Source organism: Opisthocomus hoazin, chromosome 28 (assembly GCF_030867145.1).
Source record: "Opisthocomus hoazin isolate bOpiHoa1 chromosome 28, bOpiHoa1.hap1, whole genome shotgun sequence".
NCBI classification, from domain to species: domain Eukaryota; kingdom Metazoa; phylum Chordata; class Aves; order Opisthocomiformes; family Opisthocomidae; genus Opisthocomus; species Opisthocomus hoazin.
In genome coordinates, this window is record NC_134441.1 from 9,217,888 (window position 1) to 9,238,220 (window position 20,333).

At 56.0% G+C, this 20,333-nt stretch overlaps 1 protein-coding gene across 1 annotated transcript; it reads right to left on the bottom strand.

The window, feature by feature from the left end:
• Nucleotides 1–261: 261 nt before the first annotated feature.
• On the bottom strand, nt 262–20,073 carry SFRP1 (secreted frizzled related protein 1). The gene is made up of 3 exons (XM_009938711.2): nt 19,539–20,073; nt 14,136–14,213; nt 262–4,445 (listed from the first exon to the last, which is right to left on the bottom strand). The coding sequence occupies exons 1-3, from the start codon at nt 20,071–20,073 to the stop codon at nt 4,123–4,125; spliced, it is 936 nt and encodes a 311-aa protein (XP_009937013.2). The 3' UTR covers nt 262–4,122.
• Nucleotides 20,074–20,333: the final 260 nt, after the last annotated feature.

The window sequence follows — 20,333 nt, forward strand, 5'->3', positions numbered from 1 at the left end:
AGAAAGGCTGAATGGCCACAGGTTTCCTTGTGCAAATCACACTACACTGAAGAGGCAACTGAGCTGAATGCCAGAGCAGAACGTGCCGAAAAGCTGGCACGGGGGTTTCCCTGAACAGGACCAACAGCCTCAAACTTACACCTGTGTGACCAACCACAGCGGTGCCGCCCCGAGCCCTGCTGCCGTGTGTGGGCAGCACGCACACCTGCAGGACCCCCGACAGCCCCCGGTGCAGCCCAGCACACCCTCAGCCCGCCACCCGCAGCAACCCTCAAACGCACCGACACAGGTTAGAAAACATCTCTTTATAAAAAGGGGGAGCGGGGGAATCACATTGTAATTGATTAATTCAGCAATTTTAGTTAAGTGAATATTGATACATGGAAGAAAAATCATTAAAGAAAAAAGAACCGATATTAGACTTTAAAATAAGTGTAAGTCATAACATCAAGAACAACTGCTAAAATAATGGAACATGAACACACTGCTGAAATTTGTTGGTTAAAAAACAAGAGCACTGAACATTTTCACAGTGTCTGAGCTTTTATACACATCAGAGAAGTGCAAGCTGACCCATTTTGCAGAGTCAGGCTTGCTGCTGTAGGCCTGAATCAAACCCACTGGTGTCGAGGGTCCCTGGCGCCTCGGGGGTGCAGTCTAAGGCACGCTGTGGCCACAGCAGGGGCTCGAGGGGTCCCGGGCGGCAGCCGCAGCCCCGAGCCGAGGTGGGCTCCTGCCGACCACTGAGGCGTGCACCGCTGGGCAGCAGTCACCCGAGCACGCCCATGCCTCTGCAGAGCGAGCGTTCATGGGGCCAGGCGATGCACGCTGCGAACACCAGACCCTGCTTTCCTCCAAACTCCCCAGAATGCGCAGGGCCTCCTCCCAGCGCCGGCACTGCCGGTGTTTCGGTACCTCTCTCCCGCCGACGCCACGGTCACCCTCCCTTGAGGTGGCGATTTCACAGTATCACCCACCAAACCCCCTCACTGCAACCAAGCTCCCCCGAAGGGACAGGGAAAAAGCTCCAGTTTCCAGACATTTAGCACGTGCTTCCACACCAGATTTCTCTTCCCAAGTAAGAGCTGCATTAGCCTTCATACTGCTAATTGTTGTATCTGTCAGCCTGTAAAAGGTGTAAGAATATTCATAGAAATAAAAAAATCATGCCAGCTGCAGTAATGAAAAGCTTCATGCTTTTGTCGCTGCCCAGAGAAGGCTGTTCTCTCCAGTGCTGATTTTCACAGGTCTTTTACATTTTCTCTTTCTCAAAACTTCCAAACAGAAACACAGTCCCCTCTCATCTGCCACACTTCTCTAAATTAACTATCTAAAACAACATTAAACAAAATGTAAAGATACCTTAACTGCTTACAGCATGATGTTACACCAAACGCATTTCTTTTAGTGCTGTTATTTTCACCAAAAGCCTCCACATACCAAGAGAACACGAGGCAAGCAGAGTGACGACCGGTCAACCTACCCACTGGATCCACACAGGAACGGCTGGCAGAACACAGAGCAGTTTGGCAAGAGAACGGTAAAATCACATTCCAGGCACACGGAAATGCCCAAAATACCATGTCGGAAATACAACGCGCCAACCTGCTCAGCACCTCTGACCAGCTTTTCAAGGACAAACATACAGGGTCAGAGCAGTCTGAAGTAACTGATAGAGCAACAAGTAACATACAATTATATTATGCTTTAAGAAGGCAATTACAGAGATAATTTGTTCTTCCCACAGGTAGCTCTAACGTGTGGGGTTTCTCCAGTCCCGGGACGCAGTCAGAAGGATTGCACAGTCCTCGCATGACGTCTGCCACACGCCTCGGTCCAGGGCCGCTGCTCCTCACGTCCCCACGGCACGCTCTACGCACACGTGAACTGGTTTGCTCTTTTGTTCGATGCTTCCTGCTGAAATACATATTTTTACAATAGTAATTCAACAGCCCGTTACACAGCAGGTTTCTGGAGGTGGCCAACAGGACATGAACCAGCAGCCTGGGCGACAGCATGAGAACCCAAGCCCAATTAAATGTTTAAGCATCTCTCTCTCACACAAAACCAGTTCCTCTCCAGCGCTGCCTCTCCAGCCGCCCGGCTGTGAAGCAAAGCTGGTGGGGTCAGAGGGTCCCTGCCCCGGTCCCTGTGGGGCTTCGCCGGGCGCTGCTGCTGCGGGGGCTCCGAGATAACCGGCCTTCAGCTCAACGGATCCCCACCCTGGGCCACGACCTGCTTCTGACACGGCTGGATTTGTCAGCCTTCCTCCTTGTTTCACCTCATCAATCTGTGATGTTAAAGCCTATGGTTTATTTATTTTTTTTTAATTCATTGATAAAGCACATTATCTACAATGATTAATTTTGCATCAAAGAAACAACACTACTACAAATGGTGGTCTAAGACAACCTAGTGGGACTTTCTACAGAATTTACGTCCTAAATCCATCTCTCTGTTAGATGTGAAACATCGTTCCTCAGTGTGCTTGGCTTCTTGCTGGAATTCTTCTACAATCAAGTCCATGGCTCTGTCACCACGTGGGGAATAAACAGCAGTCCCAAGCTAAAGAACAATTGATTTACCAGCTTTGAGCGGGGTTGGTTTAAGCCTCAGAAATGAGGATTTGTTATTTCACTTAACTGCAATACAACAGGATTATCTCAGATCGCAAGATATTCATCCTCTCAGAGTAATCATGATTGATGACAACACTGAATGGGAGCAGGATAGTACAATTAATGTGGAGCAATACGGGTTAATGGAAAAAAGAACCTGTTCAATTAACGGAATAATGAATTTCAGCTTGGTCGATAAAATGCATTTGGATGCAATATTCTTTGTCTTCCATAAACTATTTGACCTCACACTAACATGACATTTTGATTAAGGAAAAAAAAAAACCAGAGATACAAAGCCATGTTGTCACACATCAAGCTGATAAAAACCTAGAAACTGATGGGTCCCACAGCAACTGCGGAGGGAAAGACGGAGACGACGCATTTCCCGAGGCGCTCCACAGGGACCAGTTCTTGGCCTTCTGCAATCTGGTGTTTTGCCAGCAGCCTGAAGAAACTGTAAAAATATCCCTGGTGAAGTCAGGGAGCGACACAAGCCGGAGGAGCCGGCCCCGAGCCCTCCCACAGCGGGCAGTCCCAGGCTGCAGGGCTGGCCAGCAGACTGGACACACCTGCACGTGGCTAAAATGGAATCACATCTGGGCACAAGCAGCACCAGCCACATGTGCAGGGAACGCTGCGGCGGAAGGCTGAGGTGGGCAGCACGAGGGTGGGGGACCTCAACCGAATGCTGCTGTGGCCAGGGGCTGAGGCAGACCCCCCTGCCGCAGGCTGCTCACCATCCAACAGGGCCAGGAGGGATGCCACAGCACGGCACCGGGCTCAGGCAGCTCAGCGCACAGTGGCCACAGCGGGCGTCACAGTGACATGGTACAATGACACTGGTAAGGGAGGGCTCCCCAGTCCAAAGCAACACAAGGACCCCAGGGTTAAGGCTTAAACTAAGCAGGTTTAGACTACAATTGGAATTTTTTTTTTTTTTCTTTTTTTTTTACAGTGAGCGCAATTAGCTATTAGGTGGTTTTATCAGACGTTGTAATGGGTTCTTCCCTACTCATTTATCAACTTTTATTATGAGGATGGGATGTTTTTCTAATTGGCCAGCTCTGGTTCAAACTGGAATTGATGCAGGGCAATCCTGCAGCCATGAAGACAGGAGTAGTATGGACATAAGGGTCCTTTCTGCAAGCGTGTAATCTCTTGGCATAATTTCACACCCCTCTGCTTGCCTTCTTTACCTGATAGCTGCTATTTAAATGAATGTACATATCCATACAACAATAGGTCTTTGGATATCACAGACATAAATCACGTGTGACCTCAGCAACTGTTTGGTGCCCGCACGTCACTCGCACACCCAGGCGATCAGGCAAATGCCAGCAGCAGGGAGGTGGGAGGGCTGGGGTCAGCAAGGGAAGCTCAGAGGGGCGCAAAGGAGGAGCACGAGGGCTCGGCTCCAGCGTCCCCGCTGCAGAGGAGCGAGCCAAGCTGCCGTGCCAGGCTGTGCAAGGTCCAGGTGGCCGCTCTCCCGGCGCCCACCGCATCATTTGAAGACAGATGGAAACGTCGGGCAGTCAGGAGACTTCATCTTCTTCATGAACTTCTTGAACTCCTTGTTCTTCTTGTCCCACTTGTAGATGGCTGTCAGCAGGTACTGGGTCTTCACCTGACGGCCCATGATGAGGAAGTAGTGGCCGAGGTTGTCCAGCTGATGGCAGGGACAGTCGGCCCCATTCTTCAGGAACAGCACAAGCTTCTTCAGGTTCTTCTTCCGGATGGGCCCCAGCTTCAGCGCCTTCCTCTTCCGCGGGACGATCATCTTGTCCCCGTTCTCCTTCTTCACTTCCTTTATGGTCATCTTGAGAGCTGAAAAACAAGCCAGAGAGAGGGGAAAACACACATCAACTCCTGAGCAGCCTTCGCTGGCACAAAGCCTTTGCCAAGCAAGGCTGGGGGCGAGGGGGCAGTGGTACCTGTGCCCCAGGATGGCAGCAGCCCCTGCCCAGCTGCAGATGCCCACTGCCCCGCACCACGGCCCCCCGTTCCCCTTCCCGTGGCACAAGGGCCCTCGCGCCCAACGCAGAACCAGCCCCCCACAGCAAGGTAAAACACAGACATCTCTGCTTCACTTCTGCCCAGTGAAGCACACTGGGCGCTTTTTACTGGAGAGGGAGACTCGTTCACCCGGCGATACGCTCTTTGCTAGCAAAACCTTAGCTGAGTAAACAAGGCAATTTTCCTGCTCTAGACACATGGAGAGACTCTTGAAAGGGCCATTTAAAAGGTCAACTTGGCTTCTCGAGCATTTGTTTGCAGTCGCTCCTGGCCCTCAGGTGCCTGCGAGACAAGTTTCCAGGCACTGAACATCCCCACAGCCCAGCAGAGAAGCCCCTGGCAAACGGCTGTGCTGGCGGGACCAGCGTGCAGGAGGCAGAGCCATGAGGAGCAGCCACACGCCTGCACCTTCCCCAGAGAAGGGGAGCCAACCCAACACAACTCCCATGGAAAATATTCACCTCTTTGGGGTCAGCATTTTCCCTGAGTTAACCAGAACCACTCCCCCCCCGCCCCAAAAAAGTTCCTTCGCCACAACCATGAAGAAGAATTTAGTATACATGGGAAAAATGATGAAAATGTGTTGTATATTAAAGTATCACTTCTGTGCCATTTGGCTCTGCCTCATTTTTGGGGAAAAGCACACATGGCCAAAAATTACTAACATATTTCCATCATTTGGGAGTTTACTTCAGAGCTGCAGATAAATAGTACTCGGATAGGTGATTAATTGTCTGCTGTCCCTTCTCATTTGACTGTGAGCAGTGCAGCAGACAGCATGCAGAAGCCTCTCGCTCCAGCAGGACAACGGGTCCCCACAGCATCGCTCCTTGAAGTGTTGCTCTGCTGGAACTTGTAGCAACGAACACAAGTTGCTTTCTGGACGGCAGCTCTGCTCACCATTCCAGACTCGAATGGCAGCAGGACAGCACGACAACAGCCCTGAGAAGGCAGCACAGTCTCCGTATCACACTCACACTCCCAGCCACTGTGCTGGCAACAGGAGCAATGGTATTTATCTGCCTGTGTGCCAAAAATGCCTGCTGCGTCTGCCAAGAGCCCTGTCATGTTATACTGTTACTGTACAAGAAAGTAAGGCAGGGCTGGAAACCTAAGTGAAATTTTCATCCTATCTGTTTTCCAAATTCAGGATGGTTAAGGAGCTAAAGAGATGCAAGCTTTAAGGAGCTAAAGATGCTGAACCAGATCAATTTGCAACAAATCTGGAAAACAGAGCAAGGAGTTTTCAGGCAGCTCTCAGATCCATCACATTAAATGGGCAGCAGCATCCCTCAAGATGAACCTCAGTTTCTTTATCCGTTCTGACTTTGAACTTTTGCCCTAAGCACAGTGGTTGCCAGTGCAGGAGGAATGGTATCAAACCACTAATAAGAGACTTACCAAAATGGCTTGTTTGCAAATTGCTTTGCTGTGATCGCTGCAAGTTTAGATCCTTGTTGCTAGAGCAAGAAAACAATCTGGCAGCTCATGGAGGTGCTGTTCTACTCCAAGTATTACAGTCTACAGAAGACAAAGAGGGTCTGGTAATCCTGTGCCGTGGGAGCTCACAGCTGCTCCCTTCCCTGCACTGCTGCAGTTATTCATTTGCAAGCCAGCCATGCAGGTCCAGGGAGCATGGGAGCTGCCTAGGTGAGCCATAAATCCAGATGTGAACTAAAAACTCACACAAACCTCACTCGTGCAAAGCAGCACACAGAGCCAAGATCAGATAACTGGCTGACCAGGGGTGCAAATAATTTGTGTAGGACTCTGCTATTCACAGCAACGATGCCCTTCTTGTCATCAGCAGAGGGAGTTTGCAGTGTTGCCCACGTACAATGCAGCCTGGCTCAAGGACTACCAAGTTTCAGCTGCCTTGCTGCGGACTAAGCAATCACATGAGCCAATAAAAAAAAAAGAGGCATAATCACTACTCAGTTTTCACCCTCCTGCCAGTGACCTGGCTCCCCAGTCCCCCCTAGCTCCCCTACCCGGGCCGCCTTCCTTTAGCTCAGACGTGCTTTCCAGGCATGAAAGGCATGCGGGCAGCTCCGGCATTTTCCACGCACATCAGAAAAGTAGTGCCTCAGGGCACGTTCTTTCCCAGCTGCACAGCTGACTCCGAGAGCACAACACCACGCAGCTGGAGGCAGCCCCTCGCCTTGAGGCTTTCCCAAAACACAATGGATTTGGCAGGGGGGACCATCGTGCTTCGACTCGCCACTGCTGCAGCTCGCCTGGCATCCCCCTGGCCCCAGGAACACCTCTGCCCCGGCAGCCGGGGAAAGGCTCAAGCAGGACGGATTGAGTCTTGGCTCCAGGATCCAGCTGAGCTGCCAAAACAAACAGCTTCCTCCATGGGAGCCCTGGCCTTTCTGCTCCCCCCACGCCGCACCAAATCCATCTCAGTGCCAAGCAGGAGAAGAGCTGGAATTGCCTCCAAGATCCCGGGATGTGCTTGCTCACACAGACTAAATCTTCAGCCACTGCTGCCAGGAGAGAGCTGACCCCAGGAGGGGACCTGGGGGATTATTCACAGCACACAGCGTGTGCAGTCTTCCCAGCCCAGCAGCCTGCCCGCACCATGGCCGTGGGACTGCCCTGGTATCAGTCTTGGCATCGACCCATGCCAGCCCCTGTGCTGCAGCAGCTCTGCATTGCTGCAGAGGCACGCCAGCCACAAGCCTGTCTTCCCCTTCACTCTCACGTGATACACACACGTGCCAGCACAAACTCTTACCAAATGTGTGCTCCCTCACTAAATTGCAATCACATCTCCTCACCTAACACACTCGACACCTTTCACTTCCACGCAAGCGCCTGTTAACCAAAGCATCAGCCACGTTCCCAAAGATGCTGGTGGACGTACTTGCACGGAAAGGCCCTCACTCCCTCCATCACGGGCACCTGCAGACAGATGGCAGCCTTGGGGCCTGCGGAGAGACCACGAGCTTCCCTGTGAAGGGAGCACCAACAGGACCAGGAGCCAACTCCCGGCCACACCACGCTCTCCTGACGGCAGCGGAGCCCCGTTCTCTGCAGCACCGGTGGCCGGCTGCAGCCAGGACCACACATAAAAGCAGGAAAGCCCTTTCCAGCCAGGCATTGTCTCAGCTCTCCTTGCAACATTGCCAGCACTGCCGGGACACAGTGCCGGATACGGTGCAGCACGGTGCCAGGACTGCAACCCCTGGGTGCCGAGGCAGGAGGTGAGGTCCCCTCCGCTCCCCTCCGGCAGCATGCCCCGGGGCCGTGCAGCTGGTGCCACTCAGGGTAGAGGGGACTCCTGCACAGCACTGGAGAGGTTTTATGTCCATGCCATACGCGGTCCTAAAGCACCCTCCCCGTGAGCACTGCCAGCACATCTGCTCACGGGCGAGTCACGGCAGGAGACCTCCAGCACAAGCCAGCATCCGGCCGCCCACTTCAAAGGCTCTTCCCAAAAAACACAGAAGTGAAAGCATTAGTCAGGCTGGGAGGGAAAAACCGAAACACAATAAACGCAGATTTCAGGATTAAATTCAGGACTCAACAGCTCTCAGCCATGTTGTGATTAAAACAGCAGAAATCCTCCCAGGGCACTAAAGCCACACTTGCCCTTGCTCAGCCTGTGTCAAGAAGCCGATGTCTGCCCAGACACGAGCCACTCGCCAGCACTTAGCCGCAGCCAGGAGAGCCGGTGCCAAAAGCCCAGCACAGGCACTGATCCTCTCACCAGACCTTGCCCACTGCCACAGGGAGCTGCCAGCACAAGAATCAGATGCAGCTGCACCACCCTTAACAGCGCAGAGACTCCTGCATGCACCAGCCTGCAGCTACAGCCAGCTTTCCCCCACCATCCCTGCTCCAGCGCAACACCACAGCACCAACCAGCCCTTCCTTCTTCCAAGGCACCATGCAGCAGGACCACGTCACCAACGACCATCAGAGTCAGAGAGAAGGCCAGCATGGGCAGCCCCATCCCCTGGAAGGTCCTCCTCTGCTGCGACCCCAAGCTGCCTTGCGCTTCCCTCTGGATCGCTGCAACTCCAGGATGCCCGGGGGGGCATGCAAGAGGGACAGCAGGGGCTCTGGATGCGCAGCTGCCCCATCACCAGCCACATCTCCCATTAGCAGAGGGTCAGACCCTGGCCCAGGGTGATGCACCCCCATCAGACCAAGCCACAGATTTGGCCCCAACTACAAACTGCTCGTATCAGATGGTGGCATAGCTCTGCTGTCTCTAATGGAGAGAGAGTAGGGAGCACTAGAGACAAAAAAAAGGCTTTTTTGTATTTCTACTAATATGAAACGGGGTGTATGAAAGTGTGTGCTCAGTCAGAGTGAAATTACTCTTGGCAGCAGCAGCTCCAAGAGCAGCAAAGGCCCCGCAGAGCTGGTTGGGGTCCAGCCTGACAAAGCACAAATCATATTTCATCACTTGAAAATATTCTTATCGATGTCCCTACAGCTCCAGCTTTCCACTCCCACCCCCAGTGTGGGGAAAGAGGAAACCCAGTCTCCCAGGCAAACTGGAAGCACTGCATCAGTGCCTCCCAAGAGCAAAGCACCCTCCTTCCCCGACCCCAGCACCAGGGCTCGGACGCCGTCTCTGAGGACCGCACTGTACCAGGGGCTGCCACAGGCTGGGACGCGCAAGCTGTGCGCCCCGCTCACCATCCACCACCGCACCATGCCCCACAGGCTCCTCCACCCCCTCTTTTTCAGCACACAGGAGCCTGGGACCAGACACCGTCTCTGCTGCTCTCCTGCCTGCACGGGCAGGGGCCCCACTCCAGCACCTCGGGGTCAGGGAAGGGAACGTGAGAGAAGGGAAAGCTCTGCTGTTCCTTCAGCCTCATCGCTCCTTCCTTTAGAAATCACTCAGAAGGAGGAAACCTGCCAGAAGACACATTAGGGCTGTAACAGGAGAAGGCTGCAGGCAAGGAGCTGTCAGTCATGGGGAAAAATAAACATCATGTATTGATTGTACTGCAGTCTCCAGTGCAGCGAGAGCCCGTTCAGCAGGATCCCCTCAGACCCCAGAGAAAGGGCAGAAACAATAAATAAAATCACCAAGAGAAACAGAGAGAGGAATGAACTCCAGGGCCAGCCCAGCCTGCACAAGGAGTACGAAACGAACCCTGTCTGCAGCCCAGGGAGGCTGGGGGAGACAGATGCCAGGGCACAGGAGGGCAATCTCACGTTCTACCACGCATCCATCACTGCCGCCGGCACACCAGAGCTGCACCAAAATCTGGACTACAATTAGCCCATGCATACCTGGCTCAGCCCCTGGCGCTGGTCTGTGCCCCATGCTCGCCGACACCCTCTGTGCACTCACACACCTGCCCCAACCATGGGCGATGCTCCCAGCCTTGGCACCCAGATGTGGAGCAGCACTCACACATAGCCAGAGGTGCAACAGGACCTTGTTGCATACCACAGGGACACGGGACTGCTGCTGTGGTGAGTAACCGAGCAGCAAACCAGCTGCAATGCTGGGAGCTGCACGCAGAGATGCTGAATCAAAAATGTTCCCCCTTTCCTGGAGGCAGTTTGCTGGTGCTTCCAAGGAGAAAGCTGGGGTGGAAGAGAGGAGGCAGCTCCCATGTGCTGCTGAAATAAAGAATGAGAAGTTAATCTCCAAGAGCCTGCAGCAGTGCCAACACAGGTCCCTCTGCCTACAGGCAGGATGGCCACAGTAGCAGGCAGGCAGTGCCAAAGCTTTCGCCGGGGGAGCACGCACATCGCTCCCACCGCACGGCTACTGCACAGCAAGCCCCAGCCAGAGCCATATGGACAGCAAGTCGTGCTGCCACCCCAGAGCTGTCCTGCTCTCCAAGGAGCTGCCCTGCTCTCCAAGGAGCTGCCAGGCTCTCTCAAACCAGCACCCAGTGGCCCACATTCACCGCAGCTCGAATGAATGCAGACCCAGAGTCCTGCTGGCCCACAAGGCTGGCAGCCTGCCGGCACCCCTCCAAGTCCCAGTGTCTCATCCAAGGTCCTCTCCTGGGCCAGCGAAGAAGGGTCCCTTTTCTTTATGGTCTTCCTGTGTTGATAACTGGATGCAGCTCTCTTCTTTCACTGTCCTCAATGGACATTGCTCCCAGGGCTGTCACACAGCCACCTCCTAGCCTGGCGTGGTTGCACATTGGTGGTAGGCAAAGCGCTCCGTGAGTCTTGTCCGTAAGGAGCCATGGGGGTGTAAGTGAAACCTGCAGTAACGCCTCTGCGGGAATCAGCGCAGGACCCACCAACAGCTGCCCCGTGCAGCACATGTTAGTTTAAACATTTACTGTACATGTCTGGCTTTGATGAGGATCTGTAACCTGTCAGCTGCCAGTGTTTACCTTGGTGGATGTGCACGAGAAATCTCAGTCTGAAGGGCTGGGAGTTCATTTTAGTGCCAGATAAACAGCTCTCCTTGAGAAATAGCCCCATGACAGTACCCCCCCCCCCCAAGACTAAACAAAGATCCAAGGGCCACGCGCTGTGCTTTGAGGAAAACCTCCTGAAGTCGATGCCTTGTGGGCTGGCTCCGCAGCTGGGCCAGCCCCAGAGCACCCTGCACTGCCCTCCCTGACAGTGCCCAGGCAGGGCCCACATCGCATCTCCTCCCTCGTTCCAGCTCCCCAGCCAGCCTCAGACCAGGCACGTCTGGAGGCAGCACTGCCAACACCCTGGACCCTCGGAGATGGGGAGAAAAACAGTGACAGAAGGAAGAAAACACCAAATGCAGCTATGTGAAACCTACAGCACTGAAGGCCCACGCAGGTGAGCTTCCCACCGCAACCGAGCCAGGTGACAGGGAGGAGCAGGGGAACAAAAGTATATCCAAGACATGACCAGCTTTCCATTGGGAAGACCGAGCAATGGTTCACACGCAGCAGACACCAGCTGTGTAGTGCTCAGCTGCCTTTAGACTTCTCTATAGCAGGGAGGTCATCTCGTTTTCAAATGAAAAACCTTTTTCTGAGATGACAAGAGAAAGCAGGAGTGGGAAGGAGGAGGAATGGAAGCAACCTCAGCATTAGCAAGAGTTCTGACATGTTTAAAAAAAAAAAAATGAAGTTACATGTTGGAGTTCTGCTGATCCACAGAACAAAGAATGATCCCAAATTCCTTCCAATGCTCAGAAAAACCATCAGACTCTGCTTTGGCATAGAAAACAAATGACTTCACACAAAACTGGAGAGACATGTTGATCTGGGTGAGTCAGGTGGGTGCGCCAACGCAGTCGTGATACCTGACATTACGACTAAAGCAATCCCAGGGGCTCACACAAGCCTTTCAAATCTAGCTGCATTTGTTTGTGTGAGCTGCTGTCACCTGGATGTGGGCATCGGGCGCTCAGTGACACCACCGAGCTCCCCCCACAACAGAGAGGGCCACCTTTGGCCCCTCAGGCAGAGTGGAGCTCCTCCCGGCGAGCTGAGCCTGCTGACCGGGCTCCCAGTGCTCTCCCTCCATGCTGGGACCCAGCATGGCTGGCCTAGGAACAGGGACCCACCCAGACCAGCCAAACCACAGCAGGAGGAAGGCTTCTGTATTGGGTTGACTGGGGGTAGGCACAGGCGCTGAGGTCTCCTCTACTTGCTGCTCTTGGTGCACATAACACTATATCCGGGCACACACCGCAGCCCTACCCAGGGAGCCGCCTGCCAAGAAATATTTCCATCCTCTGGACGCCATCACCACAAAATTCCCCAATAACCAACTTACTCTGTGTGCAAGTCAATGTCTCAAGCCACTCCAGCGAAGCCAGGAATATTTCTGGTTTGGCCTCTGCTCCCCGTTGTGTAACTGTCCCAGAGCATGGGGAGGATACTTAGTGGCAGAGGCTGATGACAAGCATGTGGTTAAACTTGTGTTTCCCTTCCCAGCACTTGTCCACCAGCGGGACACCCATTCGGCTTGCTCCTCGTGTGCCCCCGGCCCTGGAGGCACTGCTGCCACCCGGCCAGCACCCCCCGCCCCTCCTATGGGAGAGGTGTCCCCAAGCTGAGCTTCTGGACCAGGGCGATGCCTCTGTGTCACCGCAAACCTGGGCACACAGCCCCTGCCCGAGCCACGCGTGCTGGTCCCGGAGGCTGCTCGCTCCCTCTGGTCTCTCCCACGGATGCAGTGGGGCATGGGCAGCGCCAGTTCCTCTCCCACCTCATGCCTGTCTGGGGCAGAGCTCAGGGCACACTGGCTCACCCACCGTGCAGCACCCACCCAACAGTCGGCTGAACAGCACTTCCCGCTCCCCAGCCAGGCTGCGGCACTGAATTCGTGCGTCCGTTATTCAGCCAAGCTAGAAGTACGCACATTCCTGGGAAACCATTACATGGGTGTTCCTGTTCATGCTTTTCCCTGTTAGAAAAAGTCTGCTCTGAACTTAGGACTTCTGGCATGCCAGATCTGCAGGAGAGTTGAGAATTCATTTCCAGCAGAAAGGGTAATAACACCAGCATGCAGAGCAGGTTTGGGTTTGCATAGCACGCTCTGGCACAGGGCACAATCAAGTGCTAATCCCCAAGGAATGCACACCTTGTTCAATATGCCTTTAATAACCTTCCGGGAAAGTTACATACACCAGCAAGGATGTCAAAACCAGTTAATTCTGGGTTTGATCTGAGAAAGCTAATATTTTTCCCTGCAATACTTTTTTTCCAAATGAAGTTCTGTTTACCTATGACTGTCTGACTGACTCACTCAGTCATAATATATTCAGGACACAGCTTTCAAGCAGCTCTGCATTTCTTAAGCTCACTGCTCGGCCCTAGCTAGATAAGGACTGGCTTTGGGTTTTTACACCTAAACATGACAAGAACAGCATAACTTTGCTAAAAAGAAACCCAGCCGTACAAGCAATCTGGGGGAAGGAAGAAGCTGGTTTGCTCCTTCAGCATTGCAAGCAGAATAAGGGTCTGTCCCTCCTACGCATCATTTCTGCAAGCACACAAGAGCATGGGAACACCAGAGTTAAGTTACAAACACCCCCCTCCCCGAGTTCACTAAAGAACAGGCACTGCCACTTCTGGCCCAGACTCCAGACCAACACCATCTGGTTCTCTGCTAGCAGCCGCGGGGCCTCGCAGCATCGCTGCTTCAGTGGGTGATCCCGCACGTGGGGGCCTCATCCCACACGGTGTTTCGTCAGCCGGGGCAGGAGACACTCAGCACCACTGCAGCACCGCGGCCAGGGCGATGCAGGAGCGCAGACACTGCCACCAGCACCCCGCTGTCCCGGGTCCGCTGTCCTGGTCCCCCATCCCGCTCAGCTGGAGGAGCCGGACATGTCCCGGACCCGTCCAGCGCCTATGCACGCCAACACTGACATCTAGAGGCATGCTCACCTCGGGGAAGGACCATGGCTGCCCGCAGGCGACGAGGCCACGGCGGCCACACTGCCAGCCACACCGCACTCGAGGTGGGCAGGGAAATGCAGTGGTTCCAGGATCCAGCCCACATAAGGTGCACGATGCCCTGTGTCCCTCAGGAAAGCCCCCCCGTGCCCCCAGCACTCCTCCTTACCAAACTCGCTGGCACACAGGTGCTCCACAATGGCCTCCGACTTCATCTCGTTGTCACAAGGCGGACACACAGTCGTCCCTGGCAAGAGGAGAGGAGGTGAGGAGTCAGCTCGAGAAGCACCACAGAGCCAGGCTGCCCTTGAGGGGGGCACGCGCCCAGGCACCCTGCCACGGGGTCCCAGGTCCCAGCCCCGCGGGACAGCACGCTGCCGGGGTCAGGAGCCATGCCCCTGCTTGCAGGGCAGTGCTGGCCGCAGGCAGCCTCCCGCCAGCCCGGCTCCAGCGCTGCCGGCAGCCCCAGGGCTGGGCACGGGCAGGGGAGGCACTGCCAGGAGCGGGAGGACAGCGCTGGCAAGGAGAGGGGTTTCCAGGGCCAGGCACTCAGCTGAGGGCGGCCGCTCACCACGGGGCACGGCCTACAGCCCGCTGACGCTCCCCCTGCGGCTTGCCACCATGGGCATGCAGTGCCCAAATGCCGGCACAGTGGGAGGACAGTGCCCAGGGACAGCTCACGCCCTGCTCCAGCTCGGCGCTGGTTGGCAACGGACCCGCACAGCTCCCATGCGTGCCGGCCCCCCTTCCGAAGCCCCTCCGGCACGACCCCAAGAGCGGACATCTTCTCTTCTGTGACCCGCGGGGCAGCCTTGCAGCTCCAGCAAGGAGAGCCAGCTCTGCTTGCCAGCCGCAGCCAACATCCTTCTCTTGTGAAACACCAGCCCAGGACATTTCAGCAGGATCCATCCTGGGAAGAAAGCACTTCACCCAGAGAATAAAAATGTGTTTCCGGGTTCCTGTCTCCAGCCGGAGCAGAGACCACCCAGCAGCACAGATGCAGATCTGTGCTACTGGCAGATGAATTTATTGAGCCAGGAGATGCTGCTTCTGTTCCTGGTCCAGCAGAACACAGGGCTCTTTCCCACACAAGGGAGTTAATCTTGGGGAGAGTGCTGCAGCAAAACATCTGCCAGTCCCTGCGTGCAGACAGAGCACTCACCCTCTTCCACCCTGCAGCCAGGCCAGCAAAACCCGCAGCGTTGCTAGACAGAAAGAACAGAGAGGTCTCCCAGCAAGAGGGGTGCAGAGCCCGAACGGCTGGTGAACGAGGCACAGCGATGACCCATGCCGACCGCAGAGTCGAGTCTCCTCAGTCACAGATACCCCACAGAGTTTCAGGCGAGACGTTTGTTTTCTGTGGCTTGTTCTTTCCTTCTCACCCCCCCCAGATCTGTTCAGACCAAATGCTAATTCCTAGGGTCATGCACCACGTCTTTATTGATTGCACATGCAGAGCAACTGGCCCTCCAGCTGCCCCAATGTGCAGTCACAAGGCAACCTGCGCAGCATCCAAGAGCTGACCCGCTCCCGGTACCCCCGTACCTGCGAGAGCCGCCCATCACCCTCCAAAACCCTAATGTGCAATCGCCACTATTACCGTCCTAACTTAGAGTGACAGAGACAGAAGCCAGCCTTTGGGGACATGATGACGTCCCCAGCACTTTATTTTTAAAATCAGCAGCCAGAATATTTCCATCCACGCTGCACACTTAATGAGCTCGTGCTGAGGGAAAAGGGATGCTTGTGGGAGGGCGGCAGCCCCAGCACTCTGTCTCTGCTGCAGTGCCAAGAGTTAGCTACAGTGCTGGGCACCACCCTCGGGAATGGGAGGGGGTACCTGCCATGCATCAGCTCATCTCCACACAGCCCAGCACGCAACGCACTCTGCCGTGCCTCAGCAGCCAGCGTGCATGCTAGGAGACTGGGAAAGCCTACATGGGCCCAGCAAACAACGTGAAAGCCACCGCCGCGTCCACCCTACGAGCTTTCCAGGCAACCAAATTAAGAAAACCCAAAAATGGAAAATAAGACTCATTGTTCCCTGACGAAAACACAGGCTTTGTTTCAGCTGTGCTGTGGCAGCCCCTGGGAACACGCCGGCACACCCAGGACGGCAGGGACCCCCTCCTCACTGCAGCGAGGGCCTAGTGCCAGCAGCCACCCCGCTCCTCTCCTACGGGACACACACCATGCCGAGGTCAGGACACAAATGCCAGGGGCCTGACCAGCTCCTGCACAGCTCTGCTGGTCCAAGGAGCCACAGTTGCCCCAAAACTGCCTGCCCCCCCTGCTCCTGAGGCACCATGGTCAACGTCCCGCAGCCCACAGCGCTGCCCAGCACCTCGCCTTGCTCTTCCTACACAACCCCAGGCTGAAGCAGCCAACACACAGCCCAGCCAGGATGCATGTCCTCATCCCCACCGCCACAGTCCAGAGGCAGCCAAGCCAGCACAACGATGGGGGTCCTGTTCCCTGTCGCCGCAGCCCAGAGGCAGCCATGCCAGTACAGCTCACGGCACCGGGCACAGCCAACTGCCTCCTCGCCTGCCGCAGTTCAGCTGGGGCCCGTCTTCGGCCGCTGACAGCTCTACTCCAAGCACAACCTCAGCCTACTTCCAGCTCACTTTTTCCCTGCTGACCATTTTCTAACGCCTGGCTTTAGAGCCAGCTTACTCCAGGGGTAGGAGAAGGAATGTGTAATGCTATATTAATCTGCAACTCCCCTGACGCATCCTGCGGGCCTGCAGGCTTTGCTGCCTCGTGCTTAAGGAGAAAGGAATTCAGCAGGTCAGCTCTTTGAGAGGCAGAAACAAATTCCAGTTTCGAGGTGTTAACAGGGAAAAGTACTGAAAAGGCCTGTTCTTATTACCGCACAGAGAAATGGGGGGACACTGCTGGGTGCTGACTCTTTGAATCACGAGGAAACACATCCCAGTGCCCGAGACCAAAGGGGCTCCAGGAGCCGTCACCCACGGCAAATGCACAGGAACTGGGGACAGGGTCTCCCACGGCAGAGCCCCGGCCAGAGGGAAGGACCCGGCACGCACAGGGATGAGGGGTGAACCGTGACGGCACAAGTGCGGTCACCCGGAGGCACCGTTGCCTGCACGGGCGCATCGCCAAGGCCAGCCTTGCCATCACCGCCGGCCACGCGCAGACCTGCAGAGCGCAGGAGACCCGGCTGTGTGGGTTACAGCCGTGGTCGCAGTGAGCTTCAAGTTCCCTCTGTTCACTCTGAGCTGCTTGGGGCAAGTGTCCCAGCACACAGCATGTGCAGCACACAGAGCTTCGCCAACCAAAGGCTACTCATGGGAGAACACATGCCAAATCCCTCTGCTGCAAACAGAGTTAACACCGTGAAAGCTGGCACGCCAAAGGGCCGCAGGTCCAGCCCAGCAGGTTACCGAGGGCCCCAGCCTTCTCACCTTGAAGAAGCATCTTCTAGCAAGACGGCTTGTCCCTTCACAGAGAAGTGCCGCAGCCGGTGCGACAGGCACAGGGAGCTTGGCCTGACACCTCTGAGGCTGCTGGGGCTCAGCTACATGTGCAAGTGTTTCTCCTGAAATACTTTCCAGCAGCCAGGGGATGCGAAGATGGCTGCTCATGCTTTTCCACTGAATGCTGAAGAGAGTTCACATTTGCATGGCAATCTTAAAGACTTACTTTCTGTAAACATCCTTGCGAACAAGTTGCTCATTTAGAAGTGCTTGGGACACAAGTTTTGCAGAGCCACTTAGCAGACAGTGGTTCATCTGAGTGGCTGCAATACTTCCTTGCAATATGCACCCAGCTCTGATTTACAGTTCACTCTAACACACCCTAAAGCTTGTGCAGAATGAAGCCTCTCTGCACACCAAACAGGACCCAAAACAGATCCACAAAGGACTCAAACGTGAGCCAATGTAATTTCTTGTAATAAAGTCACTTCAGCAATGCCTGTGAACAACAGCATGGTGCCCAAATGCTGTGCTGATGGGCACATTAGCAGCACCAAAAGAAAGCACCAACGCTCTGTCAAGACAGGTCTGAAAGGCCATCAGAAAGCTGTCGTTCCCAGGTCTTGGGTCACTAATGTCTCTACAATGAATGACCTGCAACAGCTCAAACTCCGTTTCAGACCTGGGAAGGGGCAGCTCTACAGCAAGCAGCTCAGACCCAGCTGCTGCAGGAGCATGCTTGACTGCAAGTCCCCGAGGAATAAAAGCAACCTTTGTACCTGTAACACAGGACACGACTGCAGTCTTGACCAAGGGTCTAGGTTCACACAGGACGGATGATTTTAAAGCCTTCCTGGCAAATAAAAAGCTTCCTCCACCAACTGCATCAGTAAGCACAAGCCATGACAAAGAAGCCAGCGTGGCTGTGCTGCCATCGGCACCACACAGGGAGAGGCTACGTCCCCACGAGCAGCCAAACCTCACCCCCCTGCGTGGGTACACACTTCACCCCTCACCCGCCTCTGGATGCCACTGCCAAGACATGACAGGGTTTCCCCATACAGCTCCAGCAGGCATCAAGCAAGGGCTCCAGCCGAGCGCGACGTAAAACCTTTGTCTGTGAAGGTAACGGCATGCAAGCGGCTGCTGTGAAGTGCAACCTTCCCTCCAGATGAGCTGCGCACACTGCGCAGAAGCCACAGCGATCACACAGCCCCCGTCCCTCAGCTCCTCCCCAGTGCCTGCACTATCCCCTCGTGAAAGTGCCCATCCCTTTCAGCAAAGCCCCGGACGCAGGAAAGCACTGCACTCTTTTACAGCCCTCCGCAAACACCCCTCCTGCAAGCCTTTCAAAGCGCCCTAATGCAGAATGCCAAAGCGACAACAGGGTATTTATTTGTTTTAAAAGTTTTCAGGAACAAGCCAGACTCATTACAACTCACACAAACAAGCCAGTCGAGCACTAAGCAGACCTGCTGCACTTCACAGGAACGAACAAGAACCACCTCCACTTTCCCCAGTCATTCCTTGGTCAGTCTCTTGCGCCCTCGCCAGCACGCAGTCCACCTGAGACGACAGGGCTGGATCTCCACTGCACAGGCAGCCACCGGCCACCCAGCCTCCCCCCCAGCGCTGCCTGGGGAGCGGGGTGCCCTGCCACGACTGCTGTCACCATCTGCTCCGGTCAGGCAGCGCTTTCTGCCGTGGGGCACCACACGTCCCACTGCTGCCAAGAACAGCCCCGCAGAGCTGGGCTGCGAGAGGGACTGCTGCCAGGGCGCTGCAGCAGCGGCAGGACAGAGGGTCAGAGCCCTGGTCCACCATGGGCTGGAGCCCAGCCCTGGTGCCTGTGCGGGCATCGGAGTGGCTGCTGCGGTCCCTCACCATCCGCTCCCGGGCTCAGCTCCGGGATAGGGGCGAGGAACTGGCAAGGTGTCCTGCCTTCCTCGGGACAGTAGCGCTGGCAGAGCACTCAGAGGCTGAAAGAGTGGTGCCAAGCAGCAGAGTTCAGGTGAGCCTCCTCCTGCCACATCTTCCCTTCAGCCCCACATGGCCCCTCCTGGGCTAATGCCTGCCCCCTCAGCCCACAGAAAAGCACCAGGAGCAGAGCCACGGCACTGGTCATGCCTTACCTTTGGGCCGGGAGACCTCGGTGGCATTGGGAGTCGTCATGGCAATGCAGACGTCGTCCTGGGGAAACTGGTCACACTTAAGCATCTCGGGCCAGAAGAATCCGAAGAACTGCATGACGGGCTCGCAGGAGTCACGCACGGCCTCGCAGAGCCAGCGGCACGGGTAGACAGGCCGGTCCAGGCAGACAGGGGCAAAGAGGGAGCAGAGGAAGACCTGGGTGCCCATGTGGCAGTTCTTGTTGAGCAGCGGCACCCAGCTGCTCGCCTGGTGCTTCACTTCGGCCATGGTCTCGTGGTCCAGCAGGTTGGGCAGCACCATCTTGTCGTAGCCCACGCTGTGGCAGAGCCGCAGGTCGGCGGGGATGGCCACGCACTGGTGGGGCTTGGCGTAGAAGCGCCCGCCCGGGTACGGGCCCAGGTCCGACTGGTAGCTGACGTAGTCGTACTCGCTGGCCCGGCCGCACGCCAGCAGCCCGGCGGCCACCGACACCAGCGCCCGCAACGCGGCCCCGGCGGGCCCCCGCGCGCTGCCCATCGCCGCGCCCGCCCGCGGCGGCCCCGACGGCGCCGGGCGCCCGCTGCCGCCCCCGGGGGCCCTCCCCGCCGCCCCTCCGCCGCGGTCCGCCCGGGGCCCCCCCGCCAGTGCCCGGGGCACCGACCCGCCGCCGCCCGGTGCCCGCTGCCGGAGCTCAGCCGCCCGCTCCCGCCACCGCTGCCCCGGCCTCGGTCTGGCCCCGCCGCGCCGCGCCGAGGGTTTGTGAGCCCGCGGCAGCCAATCAGGGACACGCCACCCGC